The 27,261-nt window shown below is 43.5% G+C and overlaps 1 protein-coding gene across 1 annotated transcript; it reads right to left on the reverse strand.

Moving 5' to 3' along the window:
* Window positions 1–151: 151 nt before the first annotated feature.
* Window positions 152–26,746, reverse strand: abraxas1 (abraxas 1, BRCA1 A complex subunit). Its single transcript, XM_086007423.1, has 9 exons — window positions 26,578–26,746; window positions 21,725–21,815; window positions 19,567–19,603; window positions 17,847–17,913; window positions 14,098–14,291; window positions 13,839–13,958; window positions 9,676–9,760; window positions 6,520–6,634; window positions 152–5,032 (listed from the first exon to the last, which is right to left on the reverse strand). The coding sequence occupies exons 1-9, from the start codon at window positions 26,680–26,682 to the stop codon at window positions 4,584–4,586; spliced, it is 1,263 nt and encodes a 420-aa protein (XP_085863549.1). The 5' UTR covers window positions 26,683–26,746; the 3' UTR covers window positions 152–4,583.
* Between the last annotated feature and the right edge of the window lie 515 nt (window positions 26,747–27,261).

The following is a 27,261-nucleotide window of genomic DNA, read 5'->3' on the forward strand; positions in this document are numbered from 1 at the left end:
AGGCTATGCCTGAGATGCACCAACTGGTTCACGAAGATGTCCAAGGACAGTCATGTGTTTAAGATGTAAGGAGGTGTTTTATTTTAAATATTGCAAGAAGCCAACCATTCCAAATAAACAGACTATAAATTGAAGATAATGGATAAACATGTAACAGCCAAAGTATAAATGTTTAATATTTTTTGCAAAAAGAGTAAAATTGCATATTGGTTTTACATTGATGCAGTAGTATGTATTTTCAACACAGCATTTACAGGAGGACACATTGATGGCATAGCTATGTGTGCACTTCGCACTTCACACTTCAGGATCAGGGTGAACACAGGTGGGGTTGGAGGCCCAACATGAAGGTAATCCTACCCTTTATTTTTTTTGGGTAGGCATACTTTTTCTGCATAGTTAGGGACCAATTATGGGGTATTCCCATTGTCTGGTAACAACCTGCCTCTCCCGCTGCAAAGGTATTTTGTGGGAGGGAACTTGTTTGGGATTCCACAATGCTTGGTACTCCTAACAGTGACCATTTTTGTCAGTCTGGATCTCGGGTAATATCTGGTTTGAAGGACTGTTGATGCTGGTCATAGCATTTGACAGCACAGGTTGCTTCCCAAAGTGGTTGGATTCAGCGAATGGCCAGGTGATGTATATGAACATGCCACTCTAGCTACATCCTCTTCCACATTCATCTGACTGACATCGATGAAGCTTATGTTTTGCTGCTGCATTGTGTGTCATGAATGTCCACCTGATACTTGCTAATTGGTTGGGAGAAAGGAGGCATAGAGTAGGGAAAAAGAGAGCGTTCTCTGCTTGGAGGAATGTGCCAAGTGGTGTTCCGCAGGGAGTTGTAGTGGGGTCTCAGCTTTTCACCACTTGGATGAAGGAATAGAGATAGTTATATATCCAAGTTTGCAGATGACAAAGTTAGCAAGCACAGTAAGTTGTGTAGATGGAAGCAGGAAGTCACAAAGGGACAAACAGACTAACTGGCAAAACTATGGAAGCTACAGTTCAACGTGGAAATTGCAAGTCCATCCACTTTGAATCCAAGAAAAATAAATTGGAATATTTTTGAATTGGTGAGTGACTAGGAGCTGTGGAGGAGCACAGGGATTTAGGTGTCCATGTACACATCATGAAAAATTAATGCATAGGTACAAATAGTAATCAAAAAGGCCAATGGAATTTTGGCCTTTATCTCAAGTGAGTTGGAATTCAAAAGTGAGGAAGTGATGCTGCCGTTGTACAGAGCTGTCGTCAAATCCCATATGGAGTACGATGTGCAAGTTTGGGCACTACACCTCAGGAAGGATACAATGGTCTTAGAGAGAGTACAGTGCAGATTCATCAGAATGATACCAGAGCTTTAATTATGACAGGCTGCATAAACTTGGCTTGTATTCCCTTAAGTTCAGAAAGATGAGAGATGATCTAATTGAAGCTAAATGATTGAGGGATTCAATAGGGTAGATACAGAGAAGCTACTTCCTCGAATGGTGGAAATCCTAAACAAGGGGGGACAACCTTAAAATGAGAGCTAAGCCATAAAGGAGTGAAATCAGGATGCACTTTTGCCCACAGGGTAGTGGAAATTTGGAATTTTCTACCCTAAAGACTGGTGCTGGGTCAATTGAAATTTTCAAGATTCACAGAATCACAGAAACCCCACAGTGCAGATAGAGGCCATTTCGGCCCATCGAGCCTGCACCGACACATATCCCACCCGATCCCCGTAACCCCTACACCAACACATATCCCACCCTATCCCCGTAACCCCACGTATTTAATCCCCCTAACACGAAGGGTCAATTTATCATAGCCAATCAACCTAACTCGCACATCTTTGGACTGTGGGAGGAAACCGGAGCACCCGGAGAAAACCCACGCAAACACGGGGAGAATGTGCAAACTCCACACAGTCACCCGAGGCCGGATTCGAACCCGGGTCCCTGGCGCTGTGAGGCAACAGTGCTAACCACTATGCCACCGTGATGATTGGATTATTATTAGGTAAGGGTATTGAGGGATATGGATCACAGGCTGTAATTTGAGTTGAAGTACGGACTAGCCATGATCTGACTGTACACAGTAGGGCACATAGGAACAGGCCAAACGGTAGTGGGTAAAGGACTGCCACTTATATCGGTAACCAACTATGATGGACCTTTATCAACACCAGGGATCTCCTTTGCTGGAGAATTATTGCTTTCAGAAATGACGTGCAGGGCTTTATGATGGTCTGATAGCTTCTCCCACCTGTGCTATTCTGCACATAGTGCTGGTGGGTACCGCCAGCTAATACCCACTGATCTAAATGAACAGAAGTGACCATCTATGAGGTCTCAGTACTCCTCTTACTTGCTTGCAAAGCTTCTCCACGGGAGTTGAAATCATCTATGACAGTATCTTGGAATTTCAACCTCGAAGCTTCTATATCAACAATGGAAGCATTCATAAGAAATGTCCTCAATGTGCCCATATATAGCCTATGTAACAGGTCTCCTCTGCAGATGCTATTGGTATTGTCATGTGCACAATGCACTGCAGACACCACCATCTTCCACTACTATGTTCCAGCCAGTAGCTTATTTGAAATTAGGCCTACTAAAGTCTGTATCCTCATACAACTTGAGTGTCGCTCAGAATGTTAGATCTCCAATCGATACAGCTGGCCCTTCAGCCATCCCACCTCCGCAGTGCTTGGTCCCTTGTCTTGTTTTCTCCTCACTATGTTCTTTACCGTAGAGTCTGTAACTGCTTCAATTGGGGTGGTGACAGTTGGTGTTCAGATGAGTACTATACCTCGGCAACTTCATCCGAAAACACAGCAGCTTCCACACGTAGGCTGATGACACCCAGCGCTAGTCCACTGCCTGTGTTGACAAACTGCTAGTCTGACATCCAGTCCGAGATGAGCTAAAATTTCCTCCAATTAAACATTGGGAAGATGGAAGCCATTGTCTTTAGTCCCCACCACAAATTCTGTTGCCTAGCCACTGATTCCATCCCCCTCCCTGGCTATTGTCTCAGGCTGAGCCAGACTGTAACCTTGGCATCCTATTTAACCCTGAGCTAAGCTTCCAACCCCATATTTTCTCCATCACAAAGACCACCTACTTCAACCTCCATAATATCACCCATCTGCTGCTGAAACCTTCATCCATGCTTTTGTTACATACAAACTTGACTATACCAATTATTTTCTGGCCGGCCTCCCCTCTTCCACCCTCCATAAACTTAAATCTCATCCAAAACTATGCTGTCCATATCCTAAATTGCACCAAATCCCATTCACTCATCACACCTGTGCTTACTGATATACATGGGTTCCCGGCCCAGTAACGCCTCGATTTTAAAATTCTCACCCTGATGTTCAAATCCCTACATGGCCTCGATCCTCCCCATTTCTACAACTTCCTCCGAGCTACAACCCTCAGAAAACTCTGCGTTCTTCCAACTCTGGTCTCTTGCGTGTTGGCAGCGGTCTTCAGCCGTCTAGGCTCGAAGCTCTGAAATTCCCTCCCTAAACGTCTTCACCTTTCTCTACTCCAAAACGCCCCTGAAAACCCACTTCTTTCACATAGCTTTTGGTCACCTGTCTGAATATCTCCTCCTTCGGCTCAGAATCGGTTTTTGTCTGATTACACTCACAAATCGCCTTGGGATGAGTCAGCAGTGAGCTTCACTTTGCATCGAACAAAGTCCTTAAGCCTAACTTCAGAACACCAGCTTCCGTCAGCAGCCATTCTTACAGCCTTTGAAAGAGATGCTGAGTCAGTATCAAATGATGGCCGGTTTTCACATTTGGGAATTAGCCTGAGATTAGGTTGTTTGCAGTTGTACTAGACACTAACGGGTTTTTTTTATGCAGTAATAAAAATTGTTATTTTGCACACGATAGCCCTGTAAACTTTTTTTTAAAAACGACTAGGTTTTCATACGTTTGTCAGCTCTTCCAATCTGTAACTTGGTTTCCAGACTCATGTGCACTTGAACTTTAATCAGCAGCACGGGTGAAGTACTACTGTTCAGTGTCCCCACTGTCTGAGCATGGAAGAAGTTGCCCGCTGGTCTTAGATAACCACTCAGCAGGGCTTACTGAGAAGTGTATTCTGGGTGGCCTGGAGTGCACAAGTAGTAAAACTGGGTGCCAAAGTAGGGGAGCGGAAAAGAGGAGCACAAAAAAAAAATCCGCTTTTCAAAAGCGAAGGACGGGAGAGAAGAGAGAGATTTAATCTCTTTAGTTTGAAGTCAGATTCAATCCTAGGCACTAGTAGTGAAAAGACAGTATTCCAAACCATTCTTCAATCTCCCCATCATAGGTGCATTGATTCTGCAAAAAATTAAAATTGTTTATGCCTCCAGTATAGCTATCGGATATCTCAGACAAGGTGAAGAAGTCACCGTGATTGATTTAAAAGAAAAACACAAGTACTTGCCTCTCCTTCTCAAGGCGCAACATGCTTTCCATTTGAAGAAAGGTTAGCGTCCTTTTCAATACATGTGTGGGAAAAGATTTGGCACTTTGCATTTCTCAAGTGGGGATTGCTTTATTACATTTCAGGTCTGAGTGTTTGGAATGTTCAGAATACTGGTGAAGCTGAAGGCGCCACATCATTGGTGTACTGATCCAACACATCTCCTTCACTCTCTGACCCAGTCAGTCTGATCACCGATTCAGTTTCACTGCCCTCACTGTCTCTACTTGCTGACCTCCTGGCCTGTGGCCAAATTGTTTTCCGTATCTTACTCCGACTTAGGCGATTGAGACAGTTTTTTGCCTTCCGTTTACATGTAATCCCGGAAGTGTTAGCCCTCTCGGAGGGCGATGTATGGATGCTTTTTGCCGAGACCCGAGTGAGTGTGTCCTTTACGTTCATCCTATCGTCTTCACTGTAATATTGAACTGGCAGAACTTGGCCTTTCCTTGTAATTGATATAGACTGTAAAAGTTTTGAGTTTGGGAAAGCTTTCTTCAAAGCTTGACATAAGTGTAAGTTCTTTTCTACACGGTCAGGCTTCTGTGTCTCTCCTATATTAAAAAAATAGAAAAAAAGTTAACATACAAAATGTCTCTGCCCTTATGTCAGTTATAGGGCTAATGAATGAACAGAAAGTAGAAAATGTAGTTCAAGTTAAGGAGCCACTTGGTGCTGCATAAATTCCCAGCAACTTATAAATGTATAGGAAAAATATTTGCCCAGCAGTACCTTATACTATTTGTCTGCAATAATTGTGCAAAAACATATATTTCAACATCAGGACACTAAGCTAGAAATGAACTTTTATACTATATTAGTCAATCTCTCACGACGTTGCACACAGCAAGTCAACACCAAGTGTAGTCTTCAGGTGAAGCAGGGTCAGAGGGTGGGAAATAATTGGACCAGAGCATGCAGATGGAATTCATTCCCCATTATAAAGACAAAAATTCTTTCCTTATTTTTACATATCCATTATAAATTCCTATGCCCATAATGGAAACGGCCCATTAAACTCGTCATGCTGTAATTACCAACTCCCGACAGTGGTGGCTCTGTAGCACCGTCAGTGGCAGAAGTGTATAATTACAGAATGACAAGTTTACATGGATAATTTCCATTATAAATGTAGACATAGGAATTTATAATGGGGAAGTTGACGGGAAGTGTGTATGGATGGAAGATTTTTAAAAATCTATTATAGATAGATACAATTTTAATTTTCTCCCTTTTACCTTCTTCCCCGGAAAGCCCCAAATCATGCCAAGCAGCATTTTGGGTGCCTTACCCAAGTGGTCACTTTTCATACCCGAGCATTGGCAGGCTACTTGATTGTGTCGACCCATTAGAGCGAAGTCCGACCTCATGTCCATCTAAGGTCACATGCATCGCCAGAAAAGGTTGTTGAATAGCAATCAGGAGTACGGACTTTGCCCGATTTTTCTCCTCCTTAATTTGGGGGTGTTGAAATCAACAGTAGTAGCCCCAATGTCACCCCTGGCTTAGACTAGTTAACTTACCACAGATGAGGGACCAAACCTGCTTGACGCAAGGGCAGGTTATTAAATATCGGGTTAATATTTTTTCCACCTCATTATGAATAACTTAGTAGGCAAATGCATTACCAGGTACGGCCTATGACCATCCTATACAGTGCATTGTCCGACAATATCTTAATGGGCAGCTCACGTGAAGGTTATTAGTGTGGAAAAAGTGCAATATTTATCCTCAATAGCTTTAAATTTTTCTGCAACAACGCATAAAGGATGTTCCCTTGTGACCTCTATCTTTGAAAACAAACAGCTGTAAATGAGCCACCATGAAATTCTAGTGCTTGAGCTATAATCTGGGTACATGGCCTTATCCCTGTTCTGGGCAAATCATTCTATACTATCTTGTGTTGAACTTTAGTTTCTGCTTCAGGTTTCTCATCCTAAACTTAATGACTTCAAAAAGTTAAGTTAACTAATTTCAATTCTAAATTTTAAAAAAAGTGTCCCAGAATAAATGTATTTATGCCAGTACTGACGGTTCCTACCTGGAATCAGCGTGCACAGCCTTTTCTTCTCGGATACCGTTTCCCTGAGTTGTCGTACATCAGCTAGTAAACATTCCACTGAGCGTTCACTCTCTTCTACCTTTAGACAAGTGGTCTACGACCAGGTGGGATTGAAGTAATGAAAACGTGGAATTTATTATCTATATATTAAAAGTTCCTGATTACATATTGAGACCTCTTCTTTAGATTGGGATATTTTTCACTGATGTGTCCGTTTCTTTCAATTCAGTGGGCCTGAAAATCCTCGGGCCACAATCCCAGCGATTATGCCAGGATTGCACCTGCTGTTGTCCTCCAGCGCTGACCCTGCTGGAGTATGCAGGTCACAGAGGGCACGTCATATGCACCCCCCAACTGGTGCCGGTGCCTGTGCCACTATGGGTACACGTTGGGCACTGGCCAGCCCCATGCTGTTGGAGAGGATATCTTGGGGAGAAGGTAGGGTTTGGGTGGTGGTGGGGAGAAAGGATTTTAAATTACAGGCGCGAGGGCTGGTACTGAGTGACGTGTTTGAAGGAAGAGATGGTGCCTAGCCGCCATAAAGGGGTGTCTGCCCCCTTCCAAGAAACAATTTTTTTCAGCCCCCGTACTAAAGAAGCTGATACAAAATGTTTTTTTTTTTTAAATCTACCTTAATCGTCAAGGCTCTAGGCGGGATTTCACCCCAATGGAGCATACTTGCTTCCTTCTGGATTCTGGCGCATCTCATCTGACATGCGTACTGGCCTACAAACATGCATCAGATGGCATTAGAGCCGGGGAAGTAGGAACGTGCAACGGCAGCAGTCCCAGCCCTGCTCCCTCTGCACCAGCTTTGTTTGTTAGAGCGGGCAGAGGCATATCCTGGTTGAAGTGGAGTTTCTGGCTGTTCCACGTGAGCGACCGAGTAAATTCAGCCCCTACATTTTAATTAATTTTTTCGTGGTGCATCAAGTTTACTTGGAATTTAGGCTTCAAATACCAAGAGGGCAGGTGCTCCCACACTTCTACCAATGCCCTTTTAGATGGCTAGCAGGAGTTTTTAAAGTGGGATACTTCTGGTTTCACCTGTGGCCTAGTTTTGCCATGTCATGCTGGCTGATTTTTAGGTGATAGTCAGTTGGGCGGGGCAGGGTAGGGGATCCATTATGCTGGATCCCTGGCCACTTTTGCCCAACCCATTTCCTGCTATCATATCCAGTGGAAGGCAGGAGTGCACACCCTAAAATGGAAAGTCAGTCAAATAAAGTGGTAGTGAATTAGTGATCTCATACGTTCCGTTTTGGGCCCTGCCGTGGCTGGATATCCAAGGTTGCTAAGCACGAGAGAAAAGGTGGAAGTGATTTTGAAGAGCATAGCAGGTTCAAACTTATTTCTCAGGTGATTTTTTTTCCTATTGCTGTTGAGAACTGCTTTACTAGCTATCTTTGGGCCTTTTGTTGCAGTGATGCTATTTATTCCACCCAACCTGCACCCCCCCCCACCCAATTGCACAAATGTCACAATGTGTTTCCCACTGCCAATTCCCCAGTATGTGTTTTTTTGTGGAGGAAGAAATTAAGGAGTAATGGAGGGACTTTAAACTGGTCAGGCAGCTCAGAACATACAAAGCATCCATCTGCTGGTACTCCACACTAGGATATGCTGATGGGGTTAGATGGACTGGCATGGACCAGTTGGGACAAATGGCCTATTTCTGTGCTGTACTTTCTATGTAATTCTATGTACAAAGCACAGCATTAGTGGACCCCAGCTATTCACAATATATATTAATGATCTAGACAAGGGAACTAGATGTAATATCTCCAAATTTGCAGACGACACAAAGCTGGGTGGGCGTGTGTGCTGTGAGGAGGATGCCGAGAAACTCCAGGATGATTTGGACAGGTTGGGTGATTGGGCAGAAGCATGGCAGATGCAATATAACGTGGATAAATGTGAGGTTATCCACTTTGGTGGCAAAAACAGGAAGGCAGATTATTATCTGAATGGCAATAGATTGGGAGAAAGGGGAAGTGCAACGAGACCTGGGTGTCCTTGTGCACCAGTCGCTGAAGGTAAGCATGCAGGTGCAGCAGGCGGTTAAGAAGGCAAATGGTATGTTGGCCTTCATAGCGAGAGGATTTGAGTACAGGAGCAAGGATGTCTTGCTGCAGTTGTACAGGGCCTTGGTGAGACCGCACCTTGAGTATTGTGTGCAGTTTTGGTCGCCTTATCTGAGGAAGGATGTTCTTGCCATGGAAGGAGTTTAGCGAAGATTCACCAGGCTGATACCTGGGATGGCAGGAATGACGTATGAGGAGAGATTGGGTCGATTGGGCTTGTACTCGCTGGTGTTTAGAAGAATGAGAGGGGATCTCATTGAAACTTATAAAATTCTGACAGGACTGGACAGACTAGATGCAGGAAGGATGTTCCCGATGGTCGGGGAGTCCAGAACCAGGGGTCACAGTCTAAGGATAAGGGGTAGGCCATTTAGGACAGAAATGAGGAGGAATTTCTTCACCCAGAGAGTGGTGAACCTGTGGAATTCTCTACCACAGAAGGCAGTAAAGGCCAATTCATTAAATATATTCAAGAAGGAGTTGGATATATTTCTTAAAGCTAAAGGAATCAAGGGGTATGGGGAGAAAGCAGGGACCGGGTACTGAGTTTGGATGATCAGCCATGATCGCATTGAATGGCGGAGCAGGCTCGAGGGGCCGAATGGCCTACTCCTGCTCCTATCTTCTATGTTTCTATGTTCCAGTTAGTGTGCTGCTTAGGGAGTGGTGCGACTGGCAGTCTGCAATAAACTGATCGGTTTTTAGTTCACAATGTAACAAAGCAATCCTACAGTACTATTTTGTTGGATACATTCATTTTCTACATCATTTACATGCAGCAAAATGTTAAATATATGCTTGGAACAGTGCGCCGCTCACTCGGCAAGCCTTTGCTTTTCACTCACCAACTATTTCTACTTCTACAGGGTTTTATTTCATTCTTCTTACGCGGACAGTTTTTGCCCTCCCCGGAAGCAGTTAACTCCTTGCTGGGATGTGGTTCTTTGGCCAGTAAAATGACCAGAGATAATGCTCTCTATCACAGTGCAATGTGAAATACTGATGTTGGAACAGTGTGGTTCAACAAGTCTATGATTTACGTCCCAGTTACCTTCAATTCCTCCTGCAGTGTACCATACATGCCTTTAATTCTCTGAACCTCTTTTAGGGACCCTTCTTGATCAAAAAATACAAGTCTGAGGGGGGAAAAAAATAGCAGTTACATTCATTGCAATTCTCAATTTCTCCTATCCATCTGCTCATCTCCAGCTTTCAAAGAAATACTTTTTTCTGAATCTCTCTTACTGCTCAACTAAGAAGGAAGAGTGATATTTTACTGATGGAAGAAGGGGCTTAGAGAACAAATAGTGTACCCCCCTTACCCCGGGAAATGTTTTGATCAATCTAAATGCCCGACGGTTGCACATTTCAGGTCTGCACCAGATAGTGTCTCAGGTTCAGTGTCACTGATCACTCCCATAAGTGGACCCCACATTCCCTATGATCTGGAGAATACCTTTACCACCCAATTACAAAATTAGATTAGTGTGACCCTGGGCTGTAACAATAAGACCCTGTGTTGCGAGTACTGTGGTCTTGCAGCTCGCTGAAGGGCAATTCGCCCATCTTCTAGAAGATGGACTGATGAGCACTCTCGACACAGTCCATTGTAAACCAACACACTGGTTTAATTTACATTCAATACATGACCGAACAGAATACACTCTCCAGTGAAATTAAATCCATTTCCAATCAGACCTTGCAACATCAAAACAAAAATCACACAAACATAGCCCTTGATATGGCCCTAGCTTCATTTTATAAGTCGGTATTCATTGAACTGACTTTAGGGCGGGGGGGGGGGAAAAATAGGTCCCCACCTCGCTGTTTCAAACTTCAACTCCAGTTTGGCATTTTACAGCTGAGAATGTGCGAAAGCCAAAACCTTAATCTCTGTCCACCCTCACTCCTCTCTGCATGAGGATTGGCTGATTGAGCTGCCAATCAAAACTTCCACTTTGGTGTGGCGGTCATGGCGAGAGAGAGTCTGGCAAGCTAAAGCTCCTGCTTTGCTCAACAAGAACAAATGTCTCTAAAGTGCACTAATGAACTCCATTGTCTCAAACTGATATGGTATGCATGAAATACAACTCTGTTAGCCATTTCATCTGGTTCCAGTTTACGGTCCTAATTAACATTTCCAGATATCTTGTGGGCTGAATTTAACTTAATATAAATTAGCCTGAAATCCCTTCTTAGCCAAAAGGTTCAAAATGTGACACTCATCAAATCCAGCTAATGTCAAGACTCAACGACTGCTCTCAATTCCTTTAGTTAATTGTCCTGTGAATCATCTACAATTAAATCACTGGATTAATCAATGGAACATCTACTGTAATGTATCATTTTAACAGTGCAGTCACTACATGGGAACCCCAATTATTCACCATTCCATTGATCCACCAGAACTTTTGCAGGAAACAAATCCTCACTGCACAGCTTCTTTTATTCATGTTTCAGCTCCTTATCTTGGCAAATAAAAAAACAGAAGGTTTCTTTTGTTATTTGAATTGTACTCGTCTTCATTCCCATGTTTGGGGTATTGCTGGTTGATGTATGCAAGGCCAAGATTTGGGGACTTGATTATCCATCATTTCCAGAGTGAAAAGCTGCAATTTATTTTGGGGTTCAGGCAACTTAAGTGGTATTACTGCCATTTCTGTTACCTGGACCCCTCAATTAAATTGCTGTCACCATCGACCATATTACAATATACATGCACTGAACATCTGAGGGAGAATCCCCCATTTGTAATTCAAGTAACTTCACTGTAGTGGATACAGTCTGGGTTTCCTTCATTTATGCTCAATGAGGCAGATACATTTTAATGCTTAAATCCTGAGTGCTGCCAAATTCATTTTTCTTGTAAGTTTAAAACTGTGCTTCATGTTATCTTCAATTGCAGACACGCATGGACACTAACAGCTCAATTTAATAGTAAACAAACTACTTTAAGGTATCCAGGCAAGCAGTATTGTTGGTTTCTGACCATTCGAAAGTTAAAGTTAACTCATAATTCTATATTAGATTCGAACCTTGACACAAATACAAAGAATTTCCACAGCATACGAGTCCCACATTGAAACCTTTAAATGATTCTGTGGCTGCCATATCTGCAGCCTATATACACCTCTGGGGAAAATCAGAACTTTTGAAATAACACCCAAATAAAGAACAAATTGGGTGAGGGGGGGGGGGGGGGGGGGGGGGGAAAGAGTCAGAGGTGAACAATTTGGTGACTATTATAAACCAGCTGTCAAAGCTCAAATGAAGGAATGAAAACCAAGTAGGACACCGATTCAATGCCAAACATGGTGATAAACAGTCCACAAGGCTCTGACCTATTTCCATTTCTCCTTACCTTATGGCCCGTGCTGCATTATTTTCAAAATACTTCAAATGCACATCACATCATGTTGAACTCTGCTCAAAATTTCACGGAATTGCCACCATGTTTTGATCAATTGTACCAATGACAAACTTTAATATATTTCTTTTGCAAGTTCCCGCTCACCATATATTCCTTTATATAGAAAAAATATACAGCTCAGTAGTGCATAGGTTGACGATAAACAACTTCTGCTCAGACTTTTACAAACACCTCTGAAAATTGTTGGGAAAAAAACATAATTAAAGAACACGGAGCTGAGCTGCCACCTAATCCCTCTGCTGACTGATGTCTCTCAGCTGCTTCTTATTCGGGCGGTTTACATTTAAACTACTAGTCAGAGGCAGCTTGTGAGCAGATATTTTGTATAGAACAATTAGACATATTTTTCCAGGTTTTCAAACTGTGGGACTCCTGCCAAAATTTCCTCAAGCGTTGTGTTGTCTAATCAATACTTCCTGATTTACCTCATTCTTTATGCTTTTTAACCATGGGATGCACTGCACTGTGGGCCTAAACCCTTCATCTTAGTTTCTCAATAGAAAAAATTAAGGAATAAAATAACTAGGAATAAGAGATTCAACTCAGCTAACTAGACCAGAAGTAAAGTCCTGCTATCACTATGAAAATATCCTCTATTAATTTCCAATCCAATATACGTCTTTTTCCAAAATATTTCCTGTGCAATCTTTTTTAATTTACTTAAAGCTGCAGCAACTATTGTTATATTTCAAGCTCATGAAACAAACCAAGTTATTCGGTAAATCCAAATTTAAAAGTGGCAGTACAACCTACATCCAGTAGATGGCAGCAACACAACTTCTGGTTCACCAGTGGCACAGTGCATTGAAAGACATGGTAACGGTACCTTCTCAGAATCAAATGCCCTTTACAAGTGTACTTCAGGCAGTACACACACACTGCCCTATGCTGCAGTACTTAGCAAACCAATTGCCTGAACTAGTACTGAATCCAAGTTTCTTACAAGGTTTCAATCTTTGTTCAACAGTACTTGGACACTCGAGAGCTTTGTTCCCTACTCCTCACTTGATCTGCCAGAACTGACGTGTTATAGAACCATGTTACTTTGTAAACATTTTCTTCAGTTTCAAAACAGCACAAACGTGAAGGTCCTAAAAGGAGCCATTGTATTTTTCCAGATATTTAAACAATCAGCCTGAAGAGAACATTTTGCTTGCTTCCGTTGTAGAACGTAATTTGTACTGAACAGGATGATGCACTGCAAAAATATGATGCTGCTTGCCTGTGAAATCATGGCAATAACTTGTTCTCTATCCCCAAGTGTAAAGACAAGGCTTCTTTAAGAAAATAAACTGCTGCACTTCCAAAGGAGGCCACATTCGCCTCCTAATGGACCAACTAAATAGAGTGAAGAGACGTTACCAATTGGAGACTCTCTGGAAGCAGTGTGCCGTGAGGGAAGTGTTTGTTCCACAAGCTGAAAGCAGTTTTTAAAAAAACTCAGAATTGCTGAAATTCTGTCTGTTCAGTGCATTCCAAGGCAAACTATATCCAAAAGGCATACAGCTCTGTATCAGACAGTTATTTGATCCTAAATAGGAAGCAAAAATGATGGTGCCATTTATTAAGGTCACTTGCACGGGCGATGACGTCATATTAATACTTAATATTCAAGGCAGAATTTAATCCCACTACCAAGCAGAGGTGCCATTAAACCTCTCCACCCACTCCCCGCCGCACCCCCCAAAAAAAACCCTGAAGACGCCTGGGGCGCTGTGGTCATATTTCACAGTATCTGTTCCGGTTACCGCAACACACAGGGAGAGATCAGCTCCGTTTTCTACCTGTGTTGCTTCATTGCTCGACAATAGCCCCCCGCACTACTGGACCCAGAAAACGTTTTGTAGTCTTCTTGTTCGGACATTCCTAGATTGGTCACGGATATAGGTAGTCGCTGAACAAAACTACATTAAAACAAAAACAAGATAAATGTTAGCTTCAGAAGTTATTAAAAATGGACAATAAAATGTTTTCTATTTACTACGTTCCCCAAGCTTGCACCAGCTGATAATATTGTTTGAAGAAATTCTGGGCACTGCTCACCTTTCCTGGGGTTTATACAGCGTGTACTCCAGACTGTGCGTGGAACCATTCTCTCTGCCTAACTTGGTAGTAAAGAGAAAGAACACCAGCTGTTGGTTTTTCAGACGCTCCTGAAGGGTCCTGTGAAGGAGACGTTCTCTGAATGTCATGGTCTGGTTTGTGTTACGTCTGAACTTATACCAACCAATAACATTCTAAGGGGGAAAAAGTACAAGTAGATTTAGATCTAGATCCAGGTAAAGAAAAAGTGGGAAAGTGTGGAACAGCAATATAACTTTTGAAATTTTAGTCCTTTACCAAATAAGCTGTTAATACCGAGTCAATAAATACACACGTTATTCAGTTAACTACCTGCACGCATGTCACACAGCAGTTAACTACCTAGATATATTTCTTAAGGCTAAAGGGATATGGGGAGAAGGCAGGGACAGGGTACGGAGTTTGGATGATCAGCCATGATCTCATTGAATGGCGGAACAGGTTCGAGGGGCCAAATGGCCTACTCCTGCTCCTATCTTCTATGTTTCTATGTAAGTCACCCAGCAGTTAACTACCTACACACACGTCACATAGCTAAACAAACAGGCACACGTCACCCAGCAGTTATCCACTTACGTGCACATCACAATTCAGCAAATCTCAATTAAAGCTCTAATAGCAAGCATTCACTAGTGGACCCTGTGTGTCTTTTAATGAATGGTGCAGCAAACCCGGATTAAAATGAAACTCCTTAAAACATTTTAAACATTATTTTTGATTAATTTTATGTCAAAACTACTAAAGGTAACACTTTCCTACTTTGGGCACCAAATCACAATATTAAGCACTCCCAGACCGTGTCTGATGTGAAGTAAAACTCTTTTCTCTGTTATAACAATGTGCTTTAACTGCACCCCGAGAACTTCTGAGGCGTTTCAGAGGTTGACTGCCAATTACCGGCACCTAAATAACCGGAAATCTCGGTTAACCGGCAAAATTCAGGAGTAGGTTCAGGTAACTTTTATTACTTGCCTTCCTCCTTTTGTTGCTGTGCAAGGGTGTGGCTGCAGCTGTTGCTAAGCTACAGAGACGCTTGCAACTTGTGGCCATTGTTCTGAAGCGGTTAGCTACAGGGTTTGTTGCTTTATATGGAGCTCTCGGCTCTCCGTATCTTTTACTATAGCTTTCGGTTATCAGGAATTTTTGATGAACCGGCACCACGTCGGTCCCGTCCGTGCCGGATAAAAAAAAGTTTCTTGTAGTGTCACATTGCGGGCTATCTTGTGCTCTGGACCCATGCCCACTAAGAGCTGTTTTGAAACTGCACACAAGTCATTTCACAGAAGGCTCTCGTAGCTGGCGAACAGAAGAATCTCATCCATCAGTCTGGGCAGGATTCAACCCCAGGTTTGAAGCTGCACCAAGCAATTCTTCCCCTTTTTCTAAGTATGCATTCTTTTCACATAAATTGTCTTTCTTTGTAAATAATCTTCTTATCATGTCCACGGACAGTCTATACATAGCCCAGCCAGAACTGGACACATTTTTGCGCCTTGTTGTTGAATTCGGCAAGATCTGCAACAATGCAGGGTTCCTCGAACGATGGGCATTGCAGGAGATGTTGCATAGTCTGTGCCTCAGTTCCACATTCACAAGTTGTCGGGCTGGTTGAATATCCCCATTTGCTTAGTGACACCTTTGAGCAACCTACACCGGTCCTAAGTCTGTGAAGGCACTTCCAGATTGCCCAGTTGCAATTAGCTTCTGGAATGATCCCTCGTCTTTGGTCCAAAAAGAAAACGGCTATTTTGCATCTCTCTCGTTCTAGACACCCCCCCCCCCGCAAAGCCAGGGGAAACATCCTCCCTGCATCCAGTCTGTCTAGCCCGGTCAGAATTTTATACGTTTCAATGAAATTCCCCTCTCATTCTTCTAAACTCTAGTGAATGCAGGCCTAGTCGACCCAATCTCTCCTCATACGACAGTCCTGCCATCCCAGGAATCAGTCTGGTGAACCTTCACTGCATTCCCTCTATGGTAAGTATATCCTTTCTTAGATAAGGAGACCAAAACTGCACACAGTACTCCAGGTGTGGGCTCACCAAGGCCCTGCATAACTGTAGTAAGACATCCTTGCTCCTGTATGGGTAATTGTTGATGAAAGCTACCAATGAAGGGGACAGTCAGTCTCCCAGAGAACTTTAAGCGGACCTAGACCATGTCATTACAGCATCTCTGCTGTATCGAGATGTCAAATTAATATTGTTGGGTGAATTAAACAACTGTATTGAAAAGGACTACCAGACTGATAATCAAATGTAATGATCATCAACTAACCATCACCAGAACACTATTTTATCAGGCTGACACAGATGGTGAGTGCACTCTCATTCAGAACACTGGCATCTCATCAATTTAAGCATCACACGCCAGCATGACATCCAAAACCACGCGAGGAGCTGTCTCCTAGACTGATTATTGAATGGATTCATTTAAGCTCTTGCTAGTCATGATGACACCCCACTAATGAATTCAAGGTCATAATTTACCCTAGCTCTTTGGTACCAACTGCTGTAAAGACACAGACCTCTGAAAATAGCCCAGGTTAAGCTTGAAGGAATACATGAAAGCATTTTTGAAAGTCGACATTGCATTCAAATTGATTAGAGCATCTTCAGCAACACAGTTTATCAGACTGTGTGTGAAATAAATCGGTATTATTACCACCAAGTGGTTTGATGAATATGATATGCTGATCCAGGCATTCCTTAGCAAGGAGCACACAGCACATCTTGATTGGCTTAACTATATGTTTCAGGAAAAAAAAGCTGCACAAATTAGAAACTAACTGAACTAAATTTATAAAGATACAACACACCGGATGAAAGCTGAAGAACTTCAGTCCTTTGCATGTCACCAATAATTTTTAAGTTAACTACATTGTGAAAGTGGAATACCAGCCTGAAGTGTGCCAAATGCCAATCCCTGATCGCAAATAAAGTTGACATACGCAACTGATGAGGTGAGCACATTAGCAACGCTCTCAATACCTCACATCATTGCAGAAATCATAGGCAACGTTTGGTAATATCCAGCATTGCTAACATCATCCTGTCTGAATTGTAATGTGCATTTTGCGCTGAATGTGGCACTGTTTGTAGTCAGGCGGACGCAAGAAAATGCCGCAAAAAAAAACACATGGACCTATATATTGTCTGGCACTTTCAGCCAAGAGCTCCTGGCCACTTCGAGACATTTAACCCAAATTGTATGCCAATTAAAAGACGGGTAGATGGCAGCATTACTTGCTGGCAACATCTTTAACCTATTCTCCATCTGGATTGGTGTGCCAGCCTCTCATCATCAATCTATTGCGCACAGTGTCACTTTAGAACCTATGTATTATTGATGCCATATCCAACATCAGAGTTGTGGTCATTATTGATCTAAACAACCAACCACTAATGACAGAATTTACAGCTCCTCACCCACGTGCATGCAACTCCTACAGTAATTCCATCCAAGTTACAATAAATCAGTTAAAAGTTATTACCGACACTTTAGTGTGTTAACTTAACATGTTATTTTCCAAATTTCATCGCTGATGGCTTTTTGCTTATGTGCATAATTACCAGCCAATTTTAAAAACAAAATACCACAAAATATACAATTAAGACATGAACAACTTATTAAAAGTCAGTCCAATATAAAACTTTGCACTGATTATTACTTCTGATGCAAAAAGTAGCAACAGCTTCTCTTGACAATACCTTTTCCTGATTTAACAGTATTTTCTCCAATGCTGTCTTATCCACTTCACCAGCAGAATTATAAAAACTGTAAAAGACAGACAGGACATTGGTAACATGATTTTAATTCACAAAGTGCTGTATATCTTAGCTCCTGGTTTCTAACAGTATGATTTTCTATCCTTATTTTGGCACAAAGCCCTCACTTACAAACTTGGCACTGCTTATTTTATAACCCCACTACTTTCAGTAATTTTGACAAGACAAAATGACATTGTAATGACCCATTTGGCACAGCAAGGTAAATCGTTTCTATGTTTAATAAAGCAGCCATCAGGGTACAAACGGACCTTCATATCTGCAGGCTAAAGTAATTTAGTAAGTGAGTGAATACTTGTATCAATGAAGAATTGGCCTATTGGTACACACTGCACACACATCTATGACGTTTTTGAGACTTTGTCTGTTACTCCTATTTCCTGTTGTCAAGATTTAATAACACTTTTGTGACATTGATAATGCCAAAAGTGTAACAGAAGCACCTGCTTCCATTACTTTTAGAAGGTTGCACTAATGTCTGCTACACAATCCTCCCACCACTGGTGGCACTGTGGCGTGTGTTGCCCAGGTCCATCTTTTAAGCCTGTTACAACAAACACAGCTAAAGACATTCCATTTTCCCCAACCAATCGTGAACAAAGACATGGTAACCTTGTGGTTATGGTACTGGACCAGCAACCTAAAGGTCAAGTGTTCAAATCCCGCCATGGAAAGTTGTGAAATTGAATTCAGTAAATCTGGTATTTTACAGGCTGGCACTAAATAACCATCAACGCTGCCAGATTGTTGCAAAAACTCAACTGGTTCACCAATATCCTTGAGGGATGGGACCTGCCACCCCTACCCGGTCTAGCTGCACGTGACTGCAGTCCCACAGTATGTAGCTGACTCAATGCCCTCAGGGCAAATAGGGGTGGGCAACAAATGCTACCTTGTCAGCACTGCCAACGTCCCAATAGGAAACAAGGATGGGGAAAAAAAAATCTTTTTAAGTTCTGTCAATCTCTGTCAATGCAACAGTCACCAGCCACAAGAATTGTGCGAGAAAAAGTTTCCTGTTTTTCCTTGCTCTCTCTCTCGGGAAGTATGTGCCTCCAATGACACCGCATCGTGATAACAGGATCAAAGTTGGAAATTCACCATGTGGGGAAGAATGCAAACCCCACTATTCTGTGGTGCAGCCCATTACAGCACCAAGCAGTTGTGCCGCTTGAGATGGTAAACCCATTCCCATTTTGCATTTGGTGCCTGAATTAACAGTAGGCTTATTGCAGAATTGAAACAGAGCAAAACAGAAACCTGGTGTTAATCAGGCATTCTCTATTATCCATTAACAGCGTATTTCTAGCCACCAGGGAATGCCAGTACCATAACTAATGTATATATACTTATAAGGTATTTCCTTTCGCTCAGGTTTTCCCATTAGAGCACACTGAAGTATTAAAACAAAAGGGATTTTGTTTCCCCAAGTACCAAGTTCAGATTTCATTTAACCAGCATACATACATTCCACAGATACAGTCTGCACTTACTAATAAACTCAAACAGAAGACCTAGTGGGAGTATTAGTTCCAGTAACCTTTTATACATGAATCAAGTGAAAAGTGACTGAGCAATTCCCACTGGAAACAAGTCGTAAAATTCTTAGGAGTGAGAGTAGCTATCAACTGAGCTCACGTACCTGAACAGCCAGTAACATGGAATATGTTTCTGTATATCTAGAGGGGAAAAATACACATTAAAGTTCAGAGGGGAATAATAATTTTCACATGTAATACTAGCTTCCAGGAGGGAAACTGTACATACTAAAGATCAGAGGGGATTAATGTTTTTCATATGTAATATTACTTCCCTTTCCCTTAAAGGCCATTCACAGTTACATTGTGAGGGAGCTCAATTAATATCAGCAAACGACACTACATGAGTTACGGGGCGCTTTGCATTCCTTAGGTTGTTGGACTTTGTAACTCTTCCAAGTCTTTTCTTCTGACAAGTACATTAGTGCTCACTAAATGTCTAAACACATACAAAAACAAAAAAGTCGACGTTGGATAAATGTGCTCAATTTTTAGAAAGGTACATGTAGTGAGTCCTGCTCTTTAACCATTACCTAGTGGTCAAAACAACAAACTATTACGTGAAGCCCAAGTAATGACATGAAAGGTGGATCTCCAAAGTTTGTGACTTAACGGGCAACTTGTCTACGTATTATGGAGCCCTGCAGACCATATATTAACAATCTCAACACCATAACATCCAATTCAAGAAGCTTAGAAGCTAAAAACTCCCATTTGATTGAAATACATACAAAAATGGATGCATTCTCTGAAAATCATGTGGCTTAGGAATGCTACTGGTTAATCAAGACAAATTATAATTGAGATAAGAACATGAACAGGAATGTAGCATCCACCATCGAGATGCACTTCATTAGAACCTCGATACACACTTGCAATTGATTTAAGACAAGGAACTATTAGGAAGATAAAATATCACCAATACCACCACAAAGCAATGCTACAGCCTCTTCCTTGTTCCCTAATGCACCTGGGTCATACAGCTCTTAAAGTCAAAACCTGTCCCTAAGCCTTCACCAATGTTAATCTGGTTTGGCTGCTGGAACTCAACAATGGTTGGGGGTATCCCCCCCAAATTTTCTTCCTCTCCTCTCTCCCCGTCCCCATGAAAAGCAGACTGGCAACTTCCTACGGGAGCACAAAGGGCACATGAGATGTTTTGCACTTGGAAAATTAAATTTTGGTTATTCCTCCCCCCCTCCTCTCATGAAGGCTCGCTGACCTACATCAGCTCCTGGTCCGGCAATGCCTTGATTTTAAAATTCTCATCTTTGTTTTCAAATTCCTCCATGGCCTCGCCCCTCCCTAGCCTTAAAACCCTCCGAGGTCTCTGGACTCCTCCAACTCTGGTCTCTTGCACATCCTTGATTTTAAATCGCTCCACCATTGGCGGCCGTGCCTTCTGCTGCCTGGGCCCCAGGCTCTGGAACTCCCTCCCTAATCCTCTCTGCCTTTCTCTCCTCCTTTAAGACGCTGCTTAAAACCTACCTCTTTGACCAAGTTTTTGGTCACCTGTCCCAACCCAACATCTCCTTAAGCGGCTCGGAGTCAAATTTAGTTTGATAATGCTCGTGAAGCGCCTTGGGGGGGACATTTTACGACATTAAAAATGCAAGCTGTCGTTGGCACTGACGCACATGGAGACATAGCTCCATAGACATCCTGTCGTATCTGTGGCTGTTCTTTATATCACAGCAAGGGACAGTGGGCTATTTGACCATGGGGGACACCACATCAGAGCTTGATCCTGCCCCAAGTTGACATCTCTCCTCCTCCTGCGCACGCACACATGCGCACAAATACTGAGGCCATTTGTAGTACCCATACAGCTGCCCAGCTAATGCAGCAAAGACCAACAATCAAAATTGGGACTTGCTAATCTATATGGCAATCTACCACAAAACATCATGCACTTACCCACCAAGCCATTGGGAGAGACTTAACTGTGGAATTATTTTAATATACAGTCATATAGCCATGGATAGGACTTTATTTTGGAAGTTTAATTGTTATCTTTCTCTTAAAATGAGTTGTCAAGAGTACATTCACACATATATATTAAGCTGTAGTATGTTCTGATTGCAGAATGCCGGTGGGGGGGAAGTGCATTATCCTGTTTTTAATAAAAACTAAAATTAATTCACATCACTCCGAAACATCGAAATGCAACTAATCCCAGTTGAAGATTTACACACTAACTGAAATAACGTTGTCTGCTTTTATCACTACAATGGAATACTCTCTGCAGATGAAACAACTCACCTATGGTATACACCACCTCAATGTCATCCAGCTGGGAATCAGTAATACTGTTTTTTGCTTCTGCTTTGATTTCGCCAAGCAGAAATCCCTCCTGCGAAAGGAAAATCAAAAAAACACAGATTTTACAATTTTCCGCTACATTACTGAAGAGGCAAGGCAAGCAGTGCAGCCCTGTTGGCAATCTGGAGGGCTATGCATATGGACCATATATTTTACAGCCACACAGGGCCTTTAAACCAGCCTGCTATCTCTTGCTACTGCTGAACCTTCTGAGGATCCTGACATACCAGTCATTTCTCAATCAGTCCGAATGCAACAGGTAATAACAGAAACATAGAAGATAGGAGCAGGAGTAGGCCATTCGGCCCCTCGAGCCTGCTCTGCCATTCAATGCGATCGTGGCTGATCATCCGAATTCAGTACCCGGTCCCTGCTTTTTCCCCATACCCCTTGATCCCTTTAGCCTTAAGAAATATATCCAACTCCTTCTTGAATATATTTAATGAATTGGCCTCTACTGCCTTCTGTGGTAGAGAATTCCACAGGTTCACCACTCTCTGGGTGAAGAAATTCCTCCTCATTTCTGTCCTAAATGGCTTACCCCTTATCCTTAGACTGTGACCCCTGGTTCTGGACTCCCCCGCCATCGGGAACATCCTTCCTGCATCTAGTCTGTCCAGTCCTGTCAGAATTTTATAAGTTTCAATGAGATCCCCTCTCATTCTTCTAAACTCCAGCGAGTACAAGCCCAATCGACCCAATCTCTCCTCATACGTCATTCCTGCCATCCCAGGTATCAGCCTGGTGAATCTTTGCTGAACTCCTTCCATGGCAAGAACATCCTTCCTCAGATAAGGCGACCAAAACTGCACACAATACTCAAGGTGTGGTCTCACCAAGGCCCTGTACAACTGCAGCAAGACATCCTTGTTCCTGTACTCAAACCCTCTCGCTACGAAGGCCAACATACCATTTGCCTTCTTAACCGCATGCTGCACCTGCATGCTTACCTTCAGCGACTGGTGCACAAGGACACCCAGGTCTCGTTGCACTTCCCCTTCTCCCAATCTATTGCCATTCAGATAATAATCTGCCTTCCTGTTTTTGCCACCAAAGTGGATAACCTCACATTTATCCACGCTATATTGCATCTGCCATGCTTCTGCCCAATCACCCAACCTGTCCAAATCCTCCTGGAGTTTCTCAGCATCCTCCTCACAGCACACACGCCCACCCAACTTTGTGTCGTCTGCAAATTTGGAGATATTACATCTAGTTCCCTTGTCTAGATCATTAATATATATTGTGAATAGCTGGGGTCCAAGGACCGATCCCTGCGGTACCCCACTAGTCACTGCCTGCCACTCAGAAAAAGACTCGTTTATTCCAACTCTTTGCTTTCTGTCTACCAACCAGTTCTCTATCCAAGTCAATACCTTGCCCCAATCCCATGTGCCTTAACTTTACACGCTAATCGCTTATGCGGGACCTTATCGAAAGCCTTCTGAAAGGAAATATTTGTAATCAAGTACCTAAAATCCCGCAGACTGAAGTACAGTTCCCTGTTTACTCAAGTATATTGTACTCTACTAGTTGCTAATAGCCCCACCCAGCTGGATCACCTGTAGGTACAGTCCCCGCTGTTTATAGTGGGCAAGTTGGTGTTCATAAGATTTGCCCACTATACGCAGTGGATGGTAAAACCAGAAAAGTTAGTAACCAACATATTTTTAAAAAAACAGGAAATCTCACAAAGCATTACTTGTTAGCAGTTACATCCAGAATCTTATCACGAAGGTAATCGCACTTTAACGGGGCACGAACTGCTGACTGAAACAGCTGGAAGACCCAACTTTGCCTGAAATCAGCAAAGCCTTTTAAATTAGTTAAGCACAACAACAACTTCCATTTATATAGCGCCTTTAACGCAGTAAAACGTCCCAAGGTGCTTCATAGGATGGCGAAGTGCTAGCCCCCACAAGTAGCTCAAAATGCTTTCTGAAAATGTATCACTTTTTCCTCAGTAGCTGAAATTCCTAATGTTCCAAATAAAGAACATTTTAAAGAATTCAAAGATTACATTAGACAATTAAATGTATCCACCGAGTAACTAAATTTATCCATTGAATTATCTTGTATGTCTTTTAATGTGTTCATTAAAAAGTTATTCTTTTATACTTGAAGGCCTGAGCGTCTCCCAAAAACCTGGCCTTGGAATTGATAGTTTTCGCAAAACTGGGACGGCGAGAGCTGAATTTGGATTGTGCAATGTACCTGATGAATAAAGAAATATTGTTCAATCAGCTGAAGATTTTCTTTAGTGATAACGTTTGTGTGTGGGGGGAGATTCTAGTTATTATGGTATGGCTTGGGGGGGGGGGTGGCACATATACGAAGCCATCTGTATCCCCCAGAAACAAACCAAGCCCATCACCCAGTAACTGAGCTACTGTTCAACCTGACAGGACACAACACGTTTGTGCTAAAACTTGGTTGCAAACACTATAGGAAACAGCCTTAAATTTAACCCCACAAATCCCTGTCCCCGCACTCACCCAGTCTGTGCCAACAGGACATAGGAATACATAGGATATACAGCACAGAAACTGGCCATTTGGCCCAACCAGTCCATGCCGGCATTTATGCTCCACTTGAGCCTCCTCCAGTCTTTCCTGACACTATCAGCATAACCCTCTATTCATAAACCTAAGAATTAGGTGCAGGGGTAGGCCGTATGGCCCCTCGAGCCTACTCCGCCATTCAGTAAAATCATGGCTAATCTTCGACCTCAACTCCACTTTCCTGCCCTATCCCTTAATTTCTCTGGAGTCCAAAAATCTATCTCAGCCTTGAATATACTCAAAGACTCAGCATCCACAGCGCTTTGGGGCAGAGAATTCCAAAGACTCACAACCTTCTGAGTGAAGAAATTCCTCATCCGTGTCTTAAAAGGTCGGCCCCTTATCCTGAGACTGTGACCACTAATTCTAGGCACTCCAGCCAGGGGAAACAACCTCTCAGCATCTACCCTATCAATCCCCTTCAGAATCTTGTATGTTTCAATGAGATCACCTCTCATTCCCTTCTCCCTCATATGCTTGTCCAGCCTCCCCTTAAATGCATCGATACTATTCGCTTCAACCACTCCCTGTGGTAGCGAGTTCCTCATTCTCACCACATAAGAAATAGGAGCAGGAGTAGGCCATTCGGCCCCTTGAGCTTGCCCCGCCATTCAATAAGATCATGGCTGATCTGTTCTTGGCCTCAACTGCACTTTCCTGCCTGCTCCCCATAACCCTTGACTCCCTTATCGTTCAAAAATCTGTCTATCTCCACCTTAAATATATTCACTGACTCAGCCTCCACAGCTCTCTGGGGTAGAGAATTCCAAAGATTCACGACCCGGAGAGAAGAAATGCCTCCTCATCTCCGTTTTAAAATGGGCGACCCCTTATCCTGAAACTATGCCCCCTAGTTCCAGATTCCCCCACGAGGGGAAACATCCTCCCTGCATCACCCTCAGAATCTTATACGTTTCAAAAAGATCGCCTCTCATTCTTCGAAACTCCAATGAGTATAGGCCCAACCTGCTCAACCTTTCTTCATAAGACAACCCCTTCATCTCAGGTATCAACCGCTCCCTGGGTGAAGAAGTTTCTTCTGAATTCCCTATTGGATTTCTTGGTGACTATCTTATATTGATGGCCTCTGATGCGCTATCAATTACTCATAAAAGACTGAGAGTTAGAAGAGTAACTAAAGGCTTTTATTAACAACAGAATGGAGGTCTGCCTCGCGTGGTCGACCGGTCCATGATACTAAGGGCTGGGGAGCAGTCACCTTTATACTAGGACCTGTGGGAGGAGTCAGCCGAGGCATGTCCAGGCATGTACACAGTGGAATACAAACAGGACGAACAGGAATACAAACAGTGGTTTACCACAGCCTCTAGTTATGCTCTTCCCCACAAGTGGAAACATTCTTTCTGTATCCACTCTAACAAAACCTTTCATAATTTTAAAGACCTCGATTAAGTCACCCCTCGACCTTCTCTTTTCCAAGAGAGGGAGGGAGTGCAGCGAAGATTCACCAGACTGTTACCTGGGATGGCAGGAATGACGTATGAGAGATTGGGTCGATTGGGCTTATACTCGCTGGAGTTTAGAAGAATGAGAGGGGAGCTCATTGAAACTTATAAAATTCTAACAGGACTAGACAGACTAGATGCAGGATGTTCCCGATGGCAGGGGAGTCCAGGGGTCACAGTCTAAGGATAAGGGGTAAGCCATTTAGGACAGAGATGAGGAGGAATTTCTTCACCCAGAGAGTGGTGAACCTGTGGAATTCTCTACCACAGAAGGCAGTAGAAGCCAATTCATTAAATATATCCAAGGAGTTGGATATATTTCTTAAGGCTAAAGGGATCAAGGGATATGGGGAAAAAGCAGGGACAGGGTACTGAATTTGGATGATCAACCATGGTCGCATTGAATGGCGGAGCAGGCTCGAGGGGCTGAATGGCCTACTCCTGCTATGTTTCTAAAAGAAACCCAACCTGGCTGTTCATCCTTTCCTGATGGGTATATCCTCGCATTTCTAATATCATCCTTGTAAATATTCTCTGTACCCTCTGCAGTGCCTCTCTATCCTTTTTATAATGTGGTGATCAGTACTGTACGCAGTACTCCAGGGCTGAGAGAGGGAAAGCGGGACCCGGGCCCAGAGAATGGGAGGGGAGGTGAGCGATCCCCGGGGCCGGGTGGCTCCGACCTGCTGCTCCGGCAGCGGGTTTCACCGCCAGGGCCGTGTGGACCGCGCTGGAAGAATGTCGGGCGTCCCCCCGCACTACTCACCACGTCCGAGTCCGCACTGAGGTGGTGGAAGGCGAGCGAACCGAAAACGAAGCCGGACACCACAGCCCCGGCCTCCCCCTCCGTCCGGGCCTCGCCCGCCGCCATGGCGATCGGAGGCCGCGCGTCTCGGTGCGGGCGGACGTGCGCGCGGCCCCCGGCACCCCCTACGCTGGCGACGTGCGCGCGGCCCCCGGCACCCCCTACGCTGGCGACGTGCGCGCGGCCCCCGGCACCCCCTACGCTGGCGACGTGCGCGCTCCAAAGCAGCTACGCCGCCTCTTGCTGCTCCATTTAAGCTCCACGTGGCCAGTGAATGCAAATCGGAAGCTATAGCTGTTGGCCCTAATCCAGAGCAAAAAAAGCCCCACTCCACCTTCAGTCAACAGCCTCCACACCGGGTGCAATTGGCACCAGCAGGGCGTCCCACTCCGGTTAAACTCTCTTCCCCTGCATTAGGACACCCTGATCCACCCAAACACCCTGCTGGGATGGTCCATAACCCTAATCAGAGCTCCAAGTCCTACTCATCGGTTTAGGGGGTTAACCAGGTCGCTTTTTAGTGCATTAATCGACACTTGCTCAACTCCTTCAATTGGGTTTGCCAACCTGTCTCACTCTCCTGGTTACTCTCAATTCCACAAAATATCTTTAACGATCATTTCTTTCCCTCTCCTTAAGCTACAG

Source organism: Somniosus microcephalus, chromosome 2, assembly GCF_052327205.1.
Source record: "Somniosus microcephalus isolate GS21.2 chromosome 2, FLI_Smic_1.0, whole genome shotgun sequence".
In the NCBI taxonomy this organism is placed as follows: Eukaryota; Metazoa; Chordata; class Chondrichthyes; order Squaliformes; family Somniosidae; genus Somniosus; species Somniosus microcephalus.